Source organism: Ceratotherium simum, chromosome 12, assembly GCF_057802395.1.
Source record: "Ceratotherium simum simum isolate JZ-2026a chromosome 12, ASM5780239v1, whole genome shotgun sequence".
In the NCBI taxonomy this organism is placed as follows: domain Eukaryota; kingdom Metazoa; phylum Chordata; class Mammalia; order Perissodactyla; family Rhinocerotidae; genus Ceratotherium; species Ceratotherium simum.
Genome location: NC_141911.1, coordinates 2888493 through 2903577, shown reverse-complemented (window position 1 = coordinate 2903577; position 15085 = coordinate 2888493). Strand labels below are relative to the sequence as shown.

The following is a 15085-nucleotide window of genomic DNA, read 5'->3' as shown; positions in this document are numbered from 1 at the left end:
GTCCCTGAGCTAACATTTGTGCCAATCTTCCTCTATTTTGTATATGGGACACCACCACAGCATGGCCTGATGAGCATTGTGTAGGTTGGCGCCCCTGGGCACCCGAAGCAGAGCATGCAAGCCTAACCACTATGCCACGGGGCCGGCCCCAGCCTTCATCTTTTCTATGAAAACAAAGGCAGCCATCCAGGCAAAAGGTGAAATGATCATATCAAGGTGTAAATTATATCAGGTGCCTGAAGAAGCAACACAAATAGTTTCCGCCAAGATGCCTTCCAAAGAGAGCCAGAGAGCACAAAGCACCCACCAAAGCCCGGCTTTGATCTTTCCTATGAAAATAAAGCCGAGGCTGCGGCCTGTCCCTCAGGCTGATCCAGCTGGGGGGCGGGGTGGGTCTGGAGCACCCAGCAGTACCCATGTGCCTTTCTGAAATGTTCTCTAGGATTAGGACTGGGCTGGTGGGTGAATCAGGCAGAACTCTGGCAGGGAACCACTGCTGTCCGCCTCACTCAGACATCTCCCAGGGCAGGCGCGCCCAGCACTGGCTGAGCATTGAGGTTTTTTTCAAATCCGCCACCAGTGAAGCCAGCACAGACCAGCCCTGGCTAGGAGGCCAGGCTCTTGGGGGGTGGTGATCTTGGTGGGGGCTCTGCTGGGTTGTCCCTCCCAGGCAAGGCTAACCTGCAGCTCTGTCCAAGGTTATTTCTGGTGAGTACTCTAGAGGCTGCCCCTCCTGCCCACCCAGCTCCTCTGGGCAAGTCAGCAGGGCTGGCAGCACCCACACCAGGGAGAGCGAGGGGCACAGAGCGCCAGCCCGCGGGTGCTGGCAGAGCCTGAGACTGTCACGGAGATGGGCCTGGGCACAATGGGTCTGGGGCCTGCCTCCTGTTTCTCTGCTGCCCGTCCTCCAGGCCCCAGTACCCCCGAGTACCAGGGGTCGTCCCAGTGGAACAGGCGTCTTTACAAAAGGATCCAGGAAGAGCACTACCCTGACTAAAGAAGCAAGCCTCCAGCAGGGGGGCGTCATGTGACGAAGCACCACATGGGGCGGGGCTTTGAGGGGAGACTGAGAGTGAAAAAATTCTCTCCACCACCCCCAGGGGCCAGGGCAGGAAAGGAGAGGAAAGAGGGGCGTCTACTTATTTTGTCCATGTACAGATATTTATATGTCGAAAACTTTACACAGTGAACACCGTTAGCCTCTGGCCCACCCCTCCCCTTCTAGATGCTTATCTCCATGTCCCACCTTGCTCAACCCTGCTGGGCAAAGATGTCCGGTGTAGCGCCCACCTCACGCTTGGGTGCACGGCCTGTCCTGGAGGGGCAAGCAAGTGTACCTAGCAGAGGCCTGGGAACGGGGACTGCCCTCACCCACAGTCCAAGACAGGTCCCAGCCTCTGGCCTCACCCAGCAAGGAGGAAGGGGACCCCACCACCCACCATCACCCTCCCATGCCAACTTGTTATTGGAGTGGCCCTGGCTTGGAGGTACCCACAGAATTGAGGGCACTCAAGCCTGGGAGTTGAGGGTGGGGGGTGCGGAGTAGCGCTGGCGGGCGTGCTTCTCGCAGTACAGCTCGTCCCCCACCCAAAAGTGCCCGCGCATCTTCAGGTTCAGCCCGCAGTCTGCGCAGGTGTAGCAGCCCGAGTGGCGGTACCGTCCCTCCTGGATGCGTACAACCTGGTTCCTGTGAGGACAGAGAGGGGAGAGCCATTAGTCTGTGGGGCGGGGGGGAACAGGAGCACCAGGCATGAGGCCACCATTCCCATTCCCATTCCCAGGGAGCCTAGTTCCCAGGCCAGAGTCAGGACCTGGGAAGATTCCAAACTCTTCTCAGACACTTGACTTCCCAAGCCCGCCCTCAGGAATCTCGCTTCAACAACCCTCCCAACCCCCACCCCCTGGACCCCCAATCAAAAAAAAGGCATTCCTCCCACACATAAAAGTAGATAAACTCCATCCTGAATCTTCTGGATTGTTAGGTGGAGCAGTGGTTCTCAAAGCGTGGTCCCAGGTGCCAGGACCAGCAGCATCGCATCACCTGGGGACAAGCTAGAAATGCAAATTCTGGGGCGAGAGACCTCTTGGAGAGGAAGCTATGGGCTGCAGGCCAGCAATGCCTCCAACAAGCCCCTGGGGGCTCTTTGAGAACCACCATACAGGACAACTTCCTTGTGTCTGCTCAGCAGGGGGGATAGTATTCCACTCTGCAGATAAAACCCCGAGGCCCACAGAGGCAGAGGGATTTGCCTAAAGTGATTCATCTGACCCTCAACTCTGAGCACGTAAGAAATTTATGGGGCTGGGGGGGGAGCTTTCAGCAATCTTCCAGAGAATGTGGCTGCATTATAATGCCACCCACTGAGAAAAATGAACCTACCTCCGGAAAATTCCTTCTGTTCCAAAGGGGGTGAGGGAGGGGGTAAGAGCAAGATTTTCCAGGAGGCACCTTATCTAGAGGCAGATCTCCGGAGGCTTCCAGGTTATGGGAGAGACATCAAAAGCAGGAGCATCTCTCACTCCCGGGCGCAGGGGGACTGGGGAGGAGGAGAGGCAGCAGGAGGAAGCCAGCGCAGGCATCATGAGAAGCCTGAAATAGCCCACTAACCATCACAAATCCACTGTGGCAATGCGACCCTCAGGGTCCCTGACTGGTGGTTCTATGCAGGATGCCCCTCCTGAGAGCATCCTGCCCCCCGCCTGCCAGCGTGTGCCCTGCCTCCCCGGTCCCCACACTCACGCAATGCTGGTGCCACACTTCTCACATGTGTGGAGCTTGGGCGGGGTGGCCAGGGCCCTGGAGGTGGGCAGGGAGGACTGGGGGCTCAGCGAGCTGGGCAGGAAGGCAGGTGGGCCACCTGGGAGGGGTGGGGGTGACAGATACGTGAGCACTCATCCCCCTGCAGCAGAATCCAGGCTGCATTGACTTATGTACTCCACCTCCTCAACACGGTTCCCAAGAGACTTGTGAAAGGCGCATGTACAAGCGGACCTCTAAAGTAACACTGGGTGTGAGAACGGGTAGCGGAGGAAGGACGTGAGTGTGCCAGACCCTTGGCCGAGGCTGGTTGAGTGCAGGGAGCACGCTGGAGGCTGAGGCACCCTGAGGAGTGTCTGTGCTCAGTGTCTGACACGTCAGGCCAAGCAGGCATGACCTCTCTTGTGACCCAGTCATGATGACATTAATAGATGGTAATAACAGATAATAACAGCCCCACAAGCCTTTGTGCAGGTTTCAAAGGGCTTTATGTGCATGGTTGCGTCTGAACTTTGCAACAACGCTAAGATGAAGCACAGGTGTTATTGGGCAGGTATGGTCCCTGTTGCAGCCGAGGATGCGAGACTCCAGTGGTGAAGTCACCATCTGTCTGTGCTCCCCTCACCCCACCGCCTCTCCCTGGGCCCTTTCCCAGGGCCTGCCAAGGCCTCAGGGTCATGATAGACAAGATTTGCTCCGAACCTTCTCACACTGTCCCCCTTACCTCCAAACACTCCCAAGAGCTAACCATCAGAGCTGGAACCAGCACAGGTACTGGTGATTCTGCAGATCAAATCCTTCTCCTGACTGCCCCATCCTCCCCCTGCTGAGGCCACTGCCCAGGCCAGGCCTCCTCATCTCTCCCTGGACTAGGGCAGTACCCTGCACACGCATGCACACACACACACACACACTCCTGTGGCACTGTCCACTTCCTTGGGAACTGGGCAGGCCCATCTGCCCCAATAAACAGAGTTCCTCAAAGGCAGAGGTGGGTCCTGATCGCCTTCGATCTCCACACTTTGCACACGTCTGCCTGTCGGATGGACACAGTAAATGTCTGTCGAATGAACAACCGAATGGCTGGCGAGAGCCCATATCTCTGATTGCTCTCTGAGACATCTCCGGGTGGCCTGGCATCATTTAACAGGCCCTCCTGGGTTAGGGCGCTCCTCAGCCTGGCATGCGAAGCCTCACAGCCAAGACTTAACCTCCACGGCCACCCTCCATGCTGCCAGGCCCTGCTGTTCTCTTGCTCCCACCCCAGAAGGCCTCCGGCTGCCAGCCTCCACATTCCACAGTGTTCCCTGCCACCATCTTAAGGCTGTTTGCTAAAGTCTTGATCTTTTCTCAAGGGCCAAGTCAAATCCCTCTTCCTCCATGAAGCCCTCCCTGGAGACCCAGCCCCCCTGGATCCCCCGCCCGCCTTTCTGGCTCCCTGCCACTTTCCTGATCCCACGCCTGGGAGCCCCTACCAGAGTGCATGCTCCTATCATGCAGGGACCGGGGCTTCTGCGAGTCCTCCCCGGTGCCTACTCCCAGGATGAGCACTTAAGAAATACTAGTTCAATAACGTGTCCAGGCAGGGTCCCAGGGTGTCCTGGGGAACCTCCTTCCCCTACTCAAGCCCCCTGGGGTCCTCACCTCTCTCCTCGGCCTCCAGGGCTTCCTGCAAGAGCCGAAAGGAGCTGGACTGCCGGGGGGCCACCCGCCCCTCGCGATTTTCCTGCAGCATCTTGAAGACTTCTGAGTCCTCTCTCGGGAGGTGGCTTCCCCCTTCTGAGTCCACACTGCTGGGATGGGAGGCAGCCAGGACTGAGCGTCTCGTTCCTGGGTGTTAGGAGGGCCCCGTTCCCAAGCATGGGGCAGAGAAAGAGTGTCCCGGGGCAAAGGATTCTGGGGGCCCGAGGAAAGCTGACTGGGCTTAGGCGGGGACGCCCCCCATCCCTCTCTGGGAAGCCCGTCCGTCTCATGCCCCTCCCAGGACCTCCAAGATCCCACCCCACCCTCCAGGGCCCACTGTACCTGAGCCTGGGGCTGGAGGAACGGGGTCCCAGGGAAGGCGGCAGCACTAGCACAGCCGAGTCGCCAGCGCGGCCGAGGCTGGCCTGTGGGAAGGAGAGGCACCAGGGGAGGAGCCAGCAGCGGGAGCCTTGGGCCAGCACACCCGTCTGGCTGCCAAGCCCGGCTGTTCCCCAGGCCCAACACCAGAGGGCTTCTGGCCCTTGCTGACCAGCAGGCCCCCTGCGAGGGGCCATCACCCTGCCCCTGCCCTCAGAGCCAGGGCACCAGGGTCTGCTCCTGCTCTGTCCCAGAAGGGGAGGGAGGCCAGCACCCAGCTATGGAGGTGTGAGGGCTCCGCAAGAGGACTGGGCAAAAGGCAGAATAAAGACCAGCAGGTGACAGCTGAGCACGGACACCAGGCACATTCCTTTGTTATCTCATGCTGTGTGTTTGCAAAGATGGTGCACGTTGGGGCCTAGCTCTGACCCCACAGAACAAGCCGAGAGGGAAGTAAGCTGACCCTTTGCAGTGGGGAAAGGAAACTCCCAAAGAAAAGAGAGCCTCAGGGACCACCAGGCAGGCCAGTGCACCCAGCTGAGGGCACAGTCTCCTAAAAAGCTAAAATCCCTCCATTTTACAATTCTAAGCCAGGGACGAACTATGAAGTCAAATGAAAAAACTGCATGAATTCCTCGTCCAAAAGTGGAAACTTCAGAGTCTTGAGAAGACAGCCCCAGACCCTCACCCCACCGGTCTGCATTCCTCTGCTCTTGGGCTTCTTTGGGAAAATGTTCTACAGGTAGGAAGACTGAGGGTCAGAAGGGCAAAGTGCCTGGTCCAAGCCACAGGGGAGACAGAGGCAGGGCTGGGAGTCCACGCCCAGGTCCTGGGTGCCATGCGGTCAACTCATGGATGGTGAGCGAGTTTCCTCAGGAATGAGGGCCACACCAGTTACTCAAGAACAATGTCCCATCTCACTGTCCTAGACAGGCTAGCATGTGCCCTGCACAGGGGTACTGGCCAGCGGGGAGGGAGGGCTGAAATCCGGCCCAGGCTTCCTTTGTGAGCCAAGTCCTCAAGCCAGCCAGAGGGAGAGGTACTGTTTTTACTTCTCACCTGCTCACCAAGGCAGGTGCCGACCCAGCAGGGGCAGCTTCAGGTTTCCAGAAGGGCGCCATACGGGCTGGTGGTATCCTGCGCCTTGGGCTCAGTGAAGCTTCAGGCAGCTCAGGAGCCAGCAGCAAGGCCATGGCACAGCAGACAGGGGCAGGGGCACCTTGTCTACAGTCACCTCTGCGCCCTTCCTCCTGCCAGACCACCTCGCCCTGGTGGAGAGGAGCCCAGCTCCCTCTCCAGGAGCGGCTCTGCCTTTCTCCTCACTACCCCCCGGTCAGCGAGGACACCTGCCTTCACACAGGGACCTTTCATCTCCAAGTCTAGAAAGGCTGCTCGCCTGCCCATCAAGAGCTCGTCTGTGGCAAGACCTCTCAAGATGTTCAGGGGAACACAGGGATGTCAGTAAGTGAGAGGCAGAGGAAGGGGGCTGCCAGGAGAAATTCTGCAGTTAAACAAGTTTAAGAAATTAATAAAATTAAATATATTTCTTTCTCACGGGACTTCTTAGAGCCTTTAAGGTGCTAAAGTACACAGCGACTCCCAAGAGGGAGCTGCGGCCCTGTGACTCCCACCCCGTCTGACCACAGCCTCGTTGGTAGACCAGAATGCAAGCTTTGCTGGGTTAGGAATTTCTCTGTTTCTCCACCAACACATCCCAAGAGCCTAGCAGGGTCCTGACACAAAGCAGCTGCTCCATAAATATCTGTTGAAGGAATGAGCAGGGGCCTCGGGGTCAGAGAAGGGAACTCAGTGCATCAAGTCTGACTCTGAGGCCCAGAGAGAGGTTGGGGGCTTGTCCAAGGTAACACAGTAGAGGTGGGACCAACCCAGGTCTCCTCACCACCAGCCCAGGGCTTCTCTTTACACTGCATGGGTGGTCCTCAAATCTTTGTGTGCATCATATCCCTGAGGACTCCTTAAACACAGGTTGGTGCCCCCATCCCACCCCTCCACCCTGGTGTCTGATTCAGTAGGTCTAGGCTGGGGCCTGAGAATTTGCATTTCTAACAAGTTCCAAGGTGCTGCTGCTGTTTTGAGAGCCACTCCCTGTACCACCCGCATCTCCCTTTTGCCCGGGTTGGGGACACCACGAGGAAGGAGGCCAGGATGGACGGGCCCTCTCCGGCCATGCCCTAGGCCAAGCTCATTCCTGGCTGGTCTCAGCTGAAAGTCTCCCCAAGAAGGGCCCCCAGTCCCAAACATGCCAGGTCTTGCCTGTACCACTGTTTTCCCATCTCATTATTCTCTAACCTAAACCTACCCGTTCCCACCTCCGACATCCAGCAAAATTCCTGACACAGCCTTCTCGGGCCACCCCAACCCACTCATCTCTCCCCTCCCAGGAAGCCTCTTGCCTTTATAATTAAGACCACACTGTTTAGGGCTTAATTGTTCCAAAATTGTTTTGCATGTTTGTCTTATCTTCACAACTACATTCTAAATTCTTTAAAGACAAGGATCTCATCGAATACATCTCTAGGCCCACATTGCCTGGTGGGCCACTGGGTGGGCCCAGAGAGGTCACTAGGGAGCCCCTACTGTGAAGCCCCCAAAGGACCCCACTCTTTCCTTCTCCAGAGTCCCCAGTTTCTAGGACCCTCCCCCAGCCGTCTCTAAAGGCTCTGCTTTCTGGAATGCAGACTCAACCAGAGGTAGGATTCCAGCAGCTGGGCCTCATCCCCTTCACCCCAAAGGCAGGACATGCCTTCCCAACTCTGCCCCCAGCAGCTGTGGCCCACGACTGTTGGCCACCTCACTCCCTCACCTCCCCACCTCTGCTCTTAGAGAGGAGAAATGCCACCAAGGGGGGCTGGGCTGGCACTAGTGGACAGTGGGCCTGGGGGGGTCCAGGGGAGAAGGGCAGGGAGCAGAGGCAGACAGAGAGCAAGCCAAGTACAACTTGAGGCAGAACCACAGTCCTGCTGGTGGTTTTCTGCACTGAGTCAGAGGAGGAAGAAGGGGGATGGGGTGGTGGGAGTTGGGGGCGGGCATGGGGCTTGGAATGGGGAGGAATGTGTTCAAGAGATGCAGCCAAAGCCAAAAGGAATCATCCCAACAACAGCAGCAAAACTATTTCAGCCCTGGCCCAAGAGAAACACTCAAGAAGGGAGGAGGCCAGCAGGAAGGGGGCGGCAGCGGTGAGCAGGAGTGCAAGAGGTGGAAGGCCACCTGGTACTGGCCAGGCAGGGCCGGGCACAGCAAGTGTGACTGACCACCAGAAGCGATGGTCTCCCAGCTCAGGAGAGGAGTATGCCTGTTGCTAGGAGATGGAGACGCTGGCTGCCTAGGTAGGACCAGCCACCTGCAGCCCCATGGGCAGCACTGGCAACCAGCAGGGATGGGAGGCTCTCTCCTTCCCCTGGGTATCCTAACCTGTCGGCTTCCAGGGCGGCCCCCGTAGGACAAGCGGTCAGCAGCAGCGAGTCCTGGAGAATGTGCCAGGCTCTGGAAACTGACATGGGGGAAATGGACAGTGTGAGTGCCAGGGGCCCCATCCAGGCTGCCCCAGGGAAACAGGATGCCCTCAGGATCTCCTAAACCCAGTTACTGAGACTTGGAGAGGCCCGGCATGGACCAGGTGGCCAGGTTGCCCACCCTTTGGGCTCACTTGCGGTTGATCACTGCCTCTCCAGAGAGGCCGTGAGGGCTGGGGGGTGGTGGCGTGGAGAAGGGGCTGTCTGGCCGGGGGCTGAGGGAGGTGGGGCTGGAGCAGGAAGACCTCAGGGAGGACTGGCTGTCAATGTGCGTCCTCACGGAGCCCTGTGGAGAGAGCAGCCCTGTGGAGAGAGGGGCCGGAGAAGCAGGGAGGGGGTACCCTCCCCCACCAGCCCTGCCCCTCAGGCCCCCCTCACTGCAGGGTGCTGGGGCTTCCAGCGGAAGGCACCATCCTACCTGGAAGTGAGTCGCCAGCGCTTCCACGGAGCTGTCCCCATTGGTCTGCCCGGGAGAGGCAGCCCAAGACCTGAGGAGAGGACAGAGGGAGGCGAGTGTCACAGGGGTCCTGGACCCCCCGCGGAGCTGGAAGGGCCCAGATTTCAGCTGTTCCAACAGCGGATTCTCAAGACTAGTAAACTGTCCAGAACACCCAGACATCGAGTTGTCAACTTTTAACTTTGCCAAATTCAAAACAGACAACTACTATCAACAACCACCGTCATTTCTTAAAAGAAAAGAAAGTTCAGCACCAAAGAGTAGAAAGGACATAATTTCAGCAAAAAGATTAATAAATTCAATTTTATTGAAAACGCCTCACATTATCCCCCCACCTTCTCATTTTCTTTTCTTTTCTTTTTTTTTTTTGGCATTTCATCCAAACTTTGTCACTGGTCAGCATCAGTCTGTAGATCAACTTTGGGAGAGACTGCTGCCTTCATAGAAAGAATCCTTTATCCTTCACCCACGGAGAAACTGAAGCCCAGAGAGGGAAAGCGAGTTGCCCAAAGTCCTCAAGCCCAACAACGGCTGGGCCAGCTGCCCAGGCTGCAGCCACTGATGGCTGGAACATCTCTGAGAGGGTCACTCCCGGTCCCTTCTGCAGGGGAGGCAGGCTTCTCCCCAGTAAAACAAAGTGTGGGGCTGGACCCCCTTCCTGCCAGGCAGGTAGAGGCGGGGCCCAGAGAACCAGAGCAACACGCAGGCCCAGCTCCCCCACCAGTCACCAAGGCAGCCAGCAAGAGGGGCTCCCCTACCCCTGCTCCCCAGGAACCCCGTCCAAAGCCCTTCCCAGTGGAGCCTGCTGGAGCCTTGAACAGGAAGTCACTGGAGGGCTGGGAGCTGGCTGAGGCTGAGGAAAGAGGCTGCCATGTCGCATCCCCACCACGCCATTCTTGGGTGTCCGGCACTTCTAGAGAGGTCAGCGAGAACCTCATCACCACCCACCATGCCGGCCTCAGCCTCCTGGGTCAGAGGGAAGGGAGCTTGGGCTTTGGCTCCAGCCAGAGCACTGCTTCCTGCCACAGGGCTTTTGAGTGCCTGAGAGGCCCAGGGGTGGTGGTGGCGGTGGGGGTGGGGATGGGGCTGCAGTGGGAGGTGTGGCTAGGAAGGGTTAAGAGGGGGCTGGGCAAAAGAAAGAAGAGACAGAGAGCCTTGACTTGCCTGAGGTGAAGCTGGAGGCCTGGGGGTGCTCAACCAGGCCCACCTCCCTGATGGGGCTGGGTCCCCCCAAAAGGGACCTGAGAGGAAGTGGTGGTCCTTGCCCCTCCCCCGCCCCACTCTGCAGCCTCTTATAGATCTTGGTCCCCTTCCTAGATGCCATGAAGTACTCTCCACCCTCCTCCTCTGGGCCCCATTCCTGCAAACACTCCTGAGCTACAGTGGCACAAAGGAGTCACCAAAGAGGTGGGGTCGCGAGCACATCCCCGGAGCCAGCTTTTCTGCAGCACTGTGAGGCAGCAGGGGTGAGGTGAGGGCATGGAGCCAAGGGCCCAGAGAGAGCCTAGAGGTGGGGGCAGTAGTGGAGAGGCAGGAGGTACCTGATTCAGGTTCAAGGCCCGCCCAGAGGGCTCTCCTGGCGGGGGATCTCCCAGCATTCCTGCCCTGTGACTCATGCAATGCCCCACCCCAGGGAGCCACCTGTTCCCCCCCCAACCCAGGCCTCCAGGCTGAAAACCCTACAAGCCTGGGAATCCACCTTCACCAGCAGGTCCCAGAGAGGCAATGGGGAGGGACAGAGGGCTCTGTGGGGAGTGAGCCCCCAAACTCCTCACCCCACCCCTGGGATCTGAGCAAAAGCCGACCCCTCTTGGAGGCAGAGGCCCTGAAGACCCAGCCTAAGGCACACCTTTCTCCTCCTCAACCCACTTCATGCCCCCGCCTCATACCCCGCACACTTGGGAACCAGTCAAACCCAGGCATCCAGGTAGCTGATGCCAGCCTGCCCTGCCTGTGGCTGCATGCCCAGCTGGGCACAGAGATACCCCTCAGCCCACCCTGCTACAGGCCCAGAGCCTGAAACCTTCTCGCAGTTGAGCCGACATGGCCCGGGAAGGCCAGGTTAAGGCTGAGGGCAGGGGGTGAGGGAGGCACTGTGTGATGGGCGGGCAGAGGAGAGAAGAATGCTGGCAGGCACTGCAGAGGTGGAGGGCCTACCGGTCCAACTGCAGCCGCAGGGGCGAGGGGCTCTGGCGGATCTTGCTCTGGGCCTCGGCGTGAAGCATGCCCTCTGCACTCTCCCCGTTGATGGCCACGATGATGTCGCCAGGACGGAGGTCAGCAGCCTCGGCCTTGCCCCGTTCGGTTACCTGCAGGGGATGAGGAGAAGGTGGTCTGAGGTACCCCCACTCACACAGTGGTGACACTCAGGTAGGGATGGAGGACATGGGACTTCCCTCTGTCCTGCCCAAGAAACACAGAAGCTGGTTTGAACCAGGCTGGCCTGCATCCCCTTGAACATCTCTCTCCCTGCCCATCCGGGTCTGCCCAGCTAATCAGCTAATCTCCTCCCCAGCTGGAGTGGCAACCCCCCGCTGCCCCCCCACTACCACCCAGCAGTGGCATTCTAACAGGGGCCACCCAAAGAACGTGTAGTGGCAGAATTTCAGGAACTGTGCTTAGAAATACTTTTGGATAGAGAGCCCTGCCCGTGCAAATCGCACTATGCAGGTGGCTGCCCGCACACAGGCCCTCTGTGTGAATGCTCCCCGGCCTGGGCCTGGGTCAAGGGAAAACTGCCAAGAACTCGGGGGCTCCTGTTCTAGTAACTACCCAAAATGGCTGCCAGCAGACATGCGGTTGGTGACCTCGGAGAAAAGAGCAGGCCTTGTCCTTGGCCCAGCTCCCTTTCACTCCCTAGGAGCCCGTTCCCGCAGCAGTCCCAGCCCTCCCTGGCCAACACACCAGAAGCAAGACTGGCTCTAGAACAAAAAATGAAAGGTGTCTGTGGGGACCGGATAGACAGGGCAGACTCTTTGGAGGCACCTCCTTATCTCCTGGAACTAGCCCTTACCTTGGTCACCACGATGCGTGTGTGGAAATCCCTGCCCCCAGAGATGCGGAAGCCCCAGGGCCCCGGCCCCACCACATCGACTGTCAGCGCCATACCTGAGGAAGAAAGGATGGAGGGGTGGAGCCTGCCTCCAGCCCCCAAGGGACGCTGCAAGGTGGCAGGAGAGAGGCAAAAGGGAGGAGAGGGGATGACAGGTCCACAGAGCTGCCAGTCAGGAGCTGGGGTGGGTGGGGAGGGTAGAGGAAGTGACTGACTACCACCCTCAACCCCAGTTTCACTTCCCCCTACCCTGGGAAGCCACCACTCTGAGTTCCCCCTTCTCATCTTTAGCAGATGGCTCCCTGGAGGCAGACTGTCAGGGAGCCAGGCAGGGGCTTGCTGGAGAACGGGCACAGGGCTGGCAGGTGGTAATGTCAGCATTTCCTCCCTCTCCCCCTCCTCCACCATCAGGGCTAAGTCCCGCTAGTGCTTGCTTCCTGTCCCCAAAACCAACAGCACAAGGTACTTCCTCCCTGCTCTGGGGGAGGGCAGTGCTCTGGGAACAGAAGTGACAGCAAGGAAGGGGGTGGCACCACCACAGACTGTTCAAGTAGTTGGCAGGGTGGGAGCTGACAAAATATGGTGAGGGTCTTCAGAGGGGCCTCCTGGCTGCCTGCCCGGCCCCTGGCAATGCGCTCCAGATAGCCAAGCCTGGGCTTCCTACCTCCCCCAGGGGTCTGCTGTCCTCCGACCAGCTGGGCAAGAAGGACGGGCTCATTTGCCAAACTGGGCACACCCACCCCCTGGTGCTGGCCAGCAGGGGAGCTGACTGATGCTAGCTGGGGCCACAGGCCTCCCATCCACTGCCCCCTCCGCTGGGCAAGGGAGTGTCCTTGCAGACCCAGCCCTTGTAGGATTTCCTGAGCCTCTCGTTCTGGAGTCAGGAGACAACCTAGCCAGGAAGCTACAGTGCCAGGCTGGGCCAGCACCCTGCCCAGCACCCCCTTCCACTCCCAGGGGAGGCCCAGAGACTGCAGTGCTGCCCAAAGCTACCGGGGACACTGGGGCCCCTTTGGAGTCTAGGAGCCTGAGGAGGGGGCACCCAGGCAACAGGGGCTGTCTGCCCTCCTCCAGGCCCTTTGGCTTCTCCTTTCGCCCAGGCCCAGCCTCTGTGCCTCCCCAGACCCCCAGGTGGGCGCTGGCGGCTCTCCGACGCCTTGGATTCTCAGACCTTTGAGCTAGCCAGTGGACTCCGCGCCGGGGGCCGCCGGGAGGTGCCCAGCGCGTGGGCCCGGCTCTCCCAGTTCTGGCGCCTTCTACGTTCCGAGGCCAAAGTACCCGCGGGCCAGGGGCTGGAGGAGGAGCGCCCGGGACGAGGAAAGCCCAGCCCGCGGGGGGCGCCAACCGCGAGGGAGGCAGCAGGGAGAGGAGCTGCGGGCGCAGGCCCGGAGGAGTCCGGGCACCGAGGGGCGCCGAGGGGGCGGCGGGCGCGCAGGGGGCGAAGGAGCCCGGGCCGGCCAGGGCAGGGCGCCGCTGTGCGGACGGCGCGCAGGTGGGCGCGCTCATCTGGCTCTGGCTCACCTGTCGGGCTGAGCGGCCAGGCCCAGGAGGGAAGGGAAGGGAAGGAGGGAGGGCGAGGAGACGCCGCCGCTCCCGCCGCCGCCTGCTCGACTCTGGGGAGAGCCCGCCCGGGGCTCCGGGACCTGCCTCCGCCCATGTGATCCCAGGGCCGCCCCTGCCACCGCCCCTGGTCGGGGAAGCCGCCTCCTCCGCGCAGCCCAGCCCCGGCGCTGCCACCTGCCCGGTGCCCGCTGGGGTGTGGGGGTCACGCTCCGTAGAGCCCCTGAGAGTCTGCGGCCGTCCTCCCCGAGGTGCCCTGTCCTCCCGACTGCCCCCTGAGCGCAGGGGAAGCCTTCTGGTGACGGTCCCGTGCCCCACTTAGCAGACAGCTGCGGCTGCCATCCCCTAAAGCTCTCCCGGGCCGGCCGCGCCCACCCCGCTTCAAAGGGGCCCTCGAGCACCCCACCCCTAGGGCCGGGGCGGGGAGAGCCGGCTTGGGCTGTCTGCATCCTGCCTGGCTCCTCCGCCCACTCCGGGCTCCGACGCTGGCGCAGATGCCGCCCCGACACCCACAGATCCCAACCCGGGGGCAGCCCCTCGCCTCCCCCAAGGGCCGGCGCGCTCCCTGGGCGGCGGCCGTGCAGAGCTGCCCTGCTTGAGATGCCCCGCGAGCCCACGCCACTCAGAGCGACCTGCCAGGCCCAGGAGGAGACGAAGAGAGACTCGCGCCTGGAGGTCATGGGCGCCCTCCTGGGCCACACGCGTCCCTTATTCTTATAGGCTGATGCCTTTTCCATTCCTGCCCTTCCCCTCCCCTTCTCTGCTGCCCTGCCTGGGGCCAGCCAGCGGACCACCACCGCTGGTCCTCGCCCCCCATACCCCCAGCCCTCTGCCAACCACCTGGAACCCAGGCTCCAGGAATCAGGAGAGGACAGCCAAGGAGAGGCCCCAGCTCAGAACCATCTGGCAAATGTTTCCCCCGGAGCCATACCTGGGAACCGTCACCCTGGGGACCACCCACTGGAGCCGGTTTTTGCGTCTCCCGTTGGTCTCCACTTTGCACTCTCTCTGTCAGACTGGTCTGTTTCCTGGTGGGGGGGGCACACCTGTAACTTGCCTGCCTCAGGTGTGAGTCATCCACTCCAATTCCCTCTGCAAGGAGTGCCCTCACCACCCCTCTCATCCACCTGTGCCCCATATCATCCTCCCTGCACTCACAGACCAGCCTCCACAGCCTCTGTGCTCAGGGTGTGTAAGCCACTCTCTCCCTAACTAGTCCTGTGCCTCCTGGTACGGCCGCTCTGCCTAATGCACCTGTTCTGTCTCCGCAACGAGACTGGAAGCCCCTGAGGGGGCAGGAAACTACAGGTAGGGCAAGCACAGCTTTGAGGTCACACAGACCTAGGCCCAAATGCCAGATCTGCCTCTCACTAGCTGTGTGACCTTGGGCAATTTGCTCAGCTACTCTGGGCCTCAGTTTCCCCATGTGTGAAATGGGGATAGTGCACAGCTTCTCCTCCTTTTGCGCAGATTGCCCTCCCATATAAAGCTGCCTGCGCACAGGTTCCTCTGCGGGCAGGGTGGGCTTTGTTTGGTTCACTGCCCCATTCCCAGCACCTAGCACTGTGCCTGGCCCATGGTGGGCATTCAGGAAGCACTTGTTGAATGAATACTGTGTGAATGATTGAGTGGATTTGTTTCCCTTCCTTCGCCCCCCCCCCCCA

At 60.0% G+C, this 15085-nt stretch overlaps 1 protein-coding gene across 7 annotated transcripts; it reads right to left on the bottom strand.

Annotated features, from left to right (window-relative positions):
• Positions 1 to 1123: 1123 nt before the first annotated feature.
• PDLIM2 (PDZ and LIM domain 2) lies at positions 1124 to 14442 on the bottom strand. Of its 7 annotated transcripts, none has more exons than XM_087437303.1 (10): positions 14353 to 14442; positions 11823 to 11917; positions 10967 to 11118; positions 8771 to 8840; positions 8487 to 8638; positions 8252 to 8330; positions 4784 to 4866; positions 4403 to 4551; positions 2741 to 2858; positions 1124 to 1687 (listed from the first exon to the last, which is right to left on the bottom strand). In XM_087437303.1, the coding sequence occupies exons 2-10, from the start codon at positions 11913 to 11915 to the stop codon at positions 1510 to 1512; spliced, it is 1074 nt and encodes a 357-aa protein (XP_087293429.1). In that variant the 5' UTR covers positions 11916 to 11917; positions 14353 to 14442; the 3' UTR covers positions 1124 to 1509. The 7 variants fall into 7 exon arrangements, with proteins under 7 accessions (XP_087293429.1, XP_087293426.1, XP_014652156.2 ...); XM_087437300.1 differs by lacking the exon at positions 14353 to 14442 and adding an exon at positions 13383 to 13547; XM_014796670.2 differs by lacking the exon at positions 14353 to 14442 and adding an exon at positions 13383 to 13547 and having other exon boundaries at positions 4403 to 4548.
• Positions 14443 to 15085: the final 643 nt, after the last annotated feature.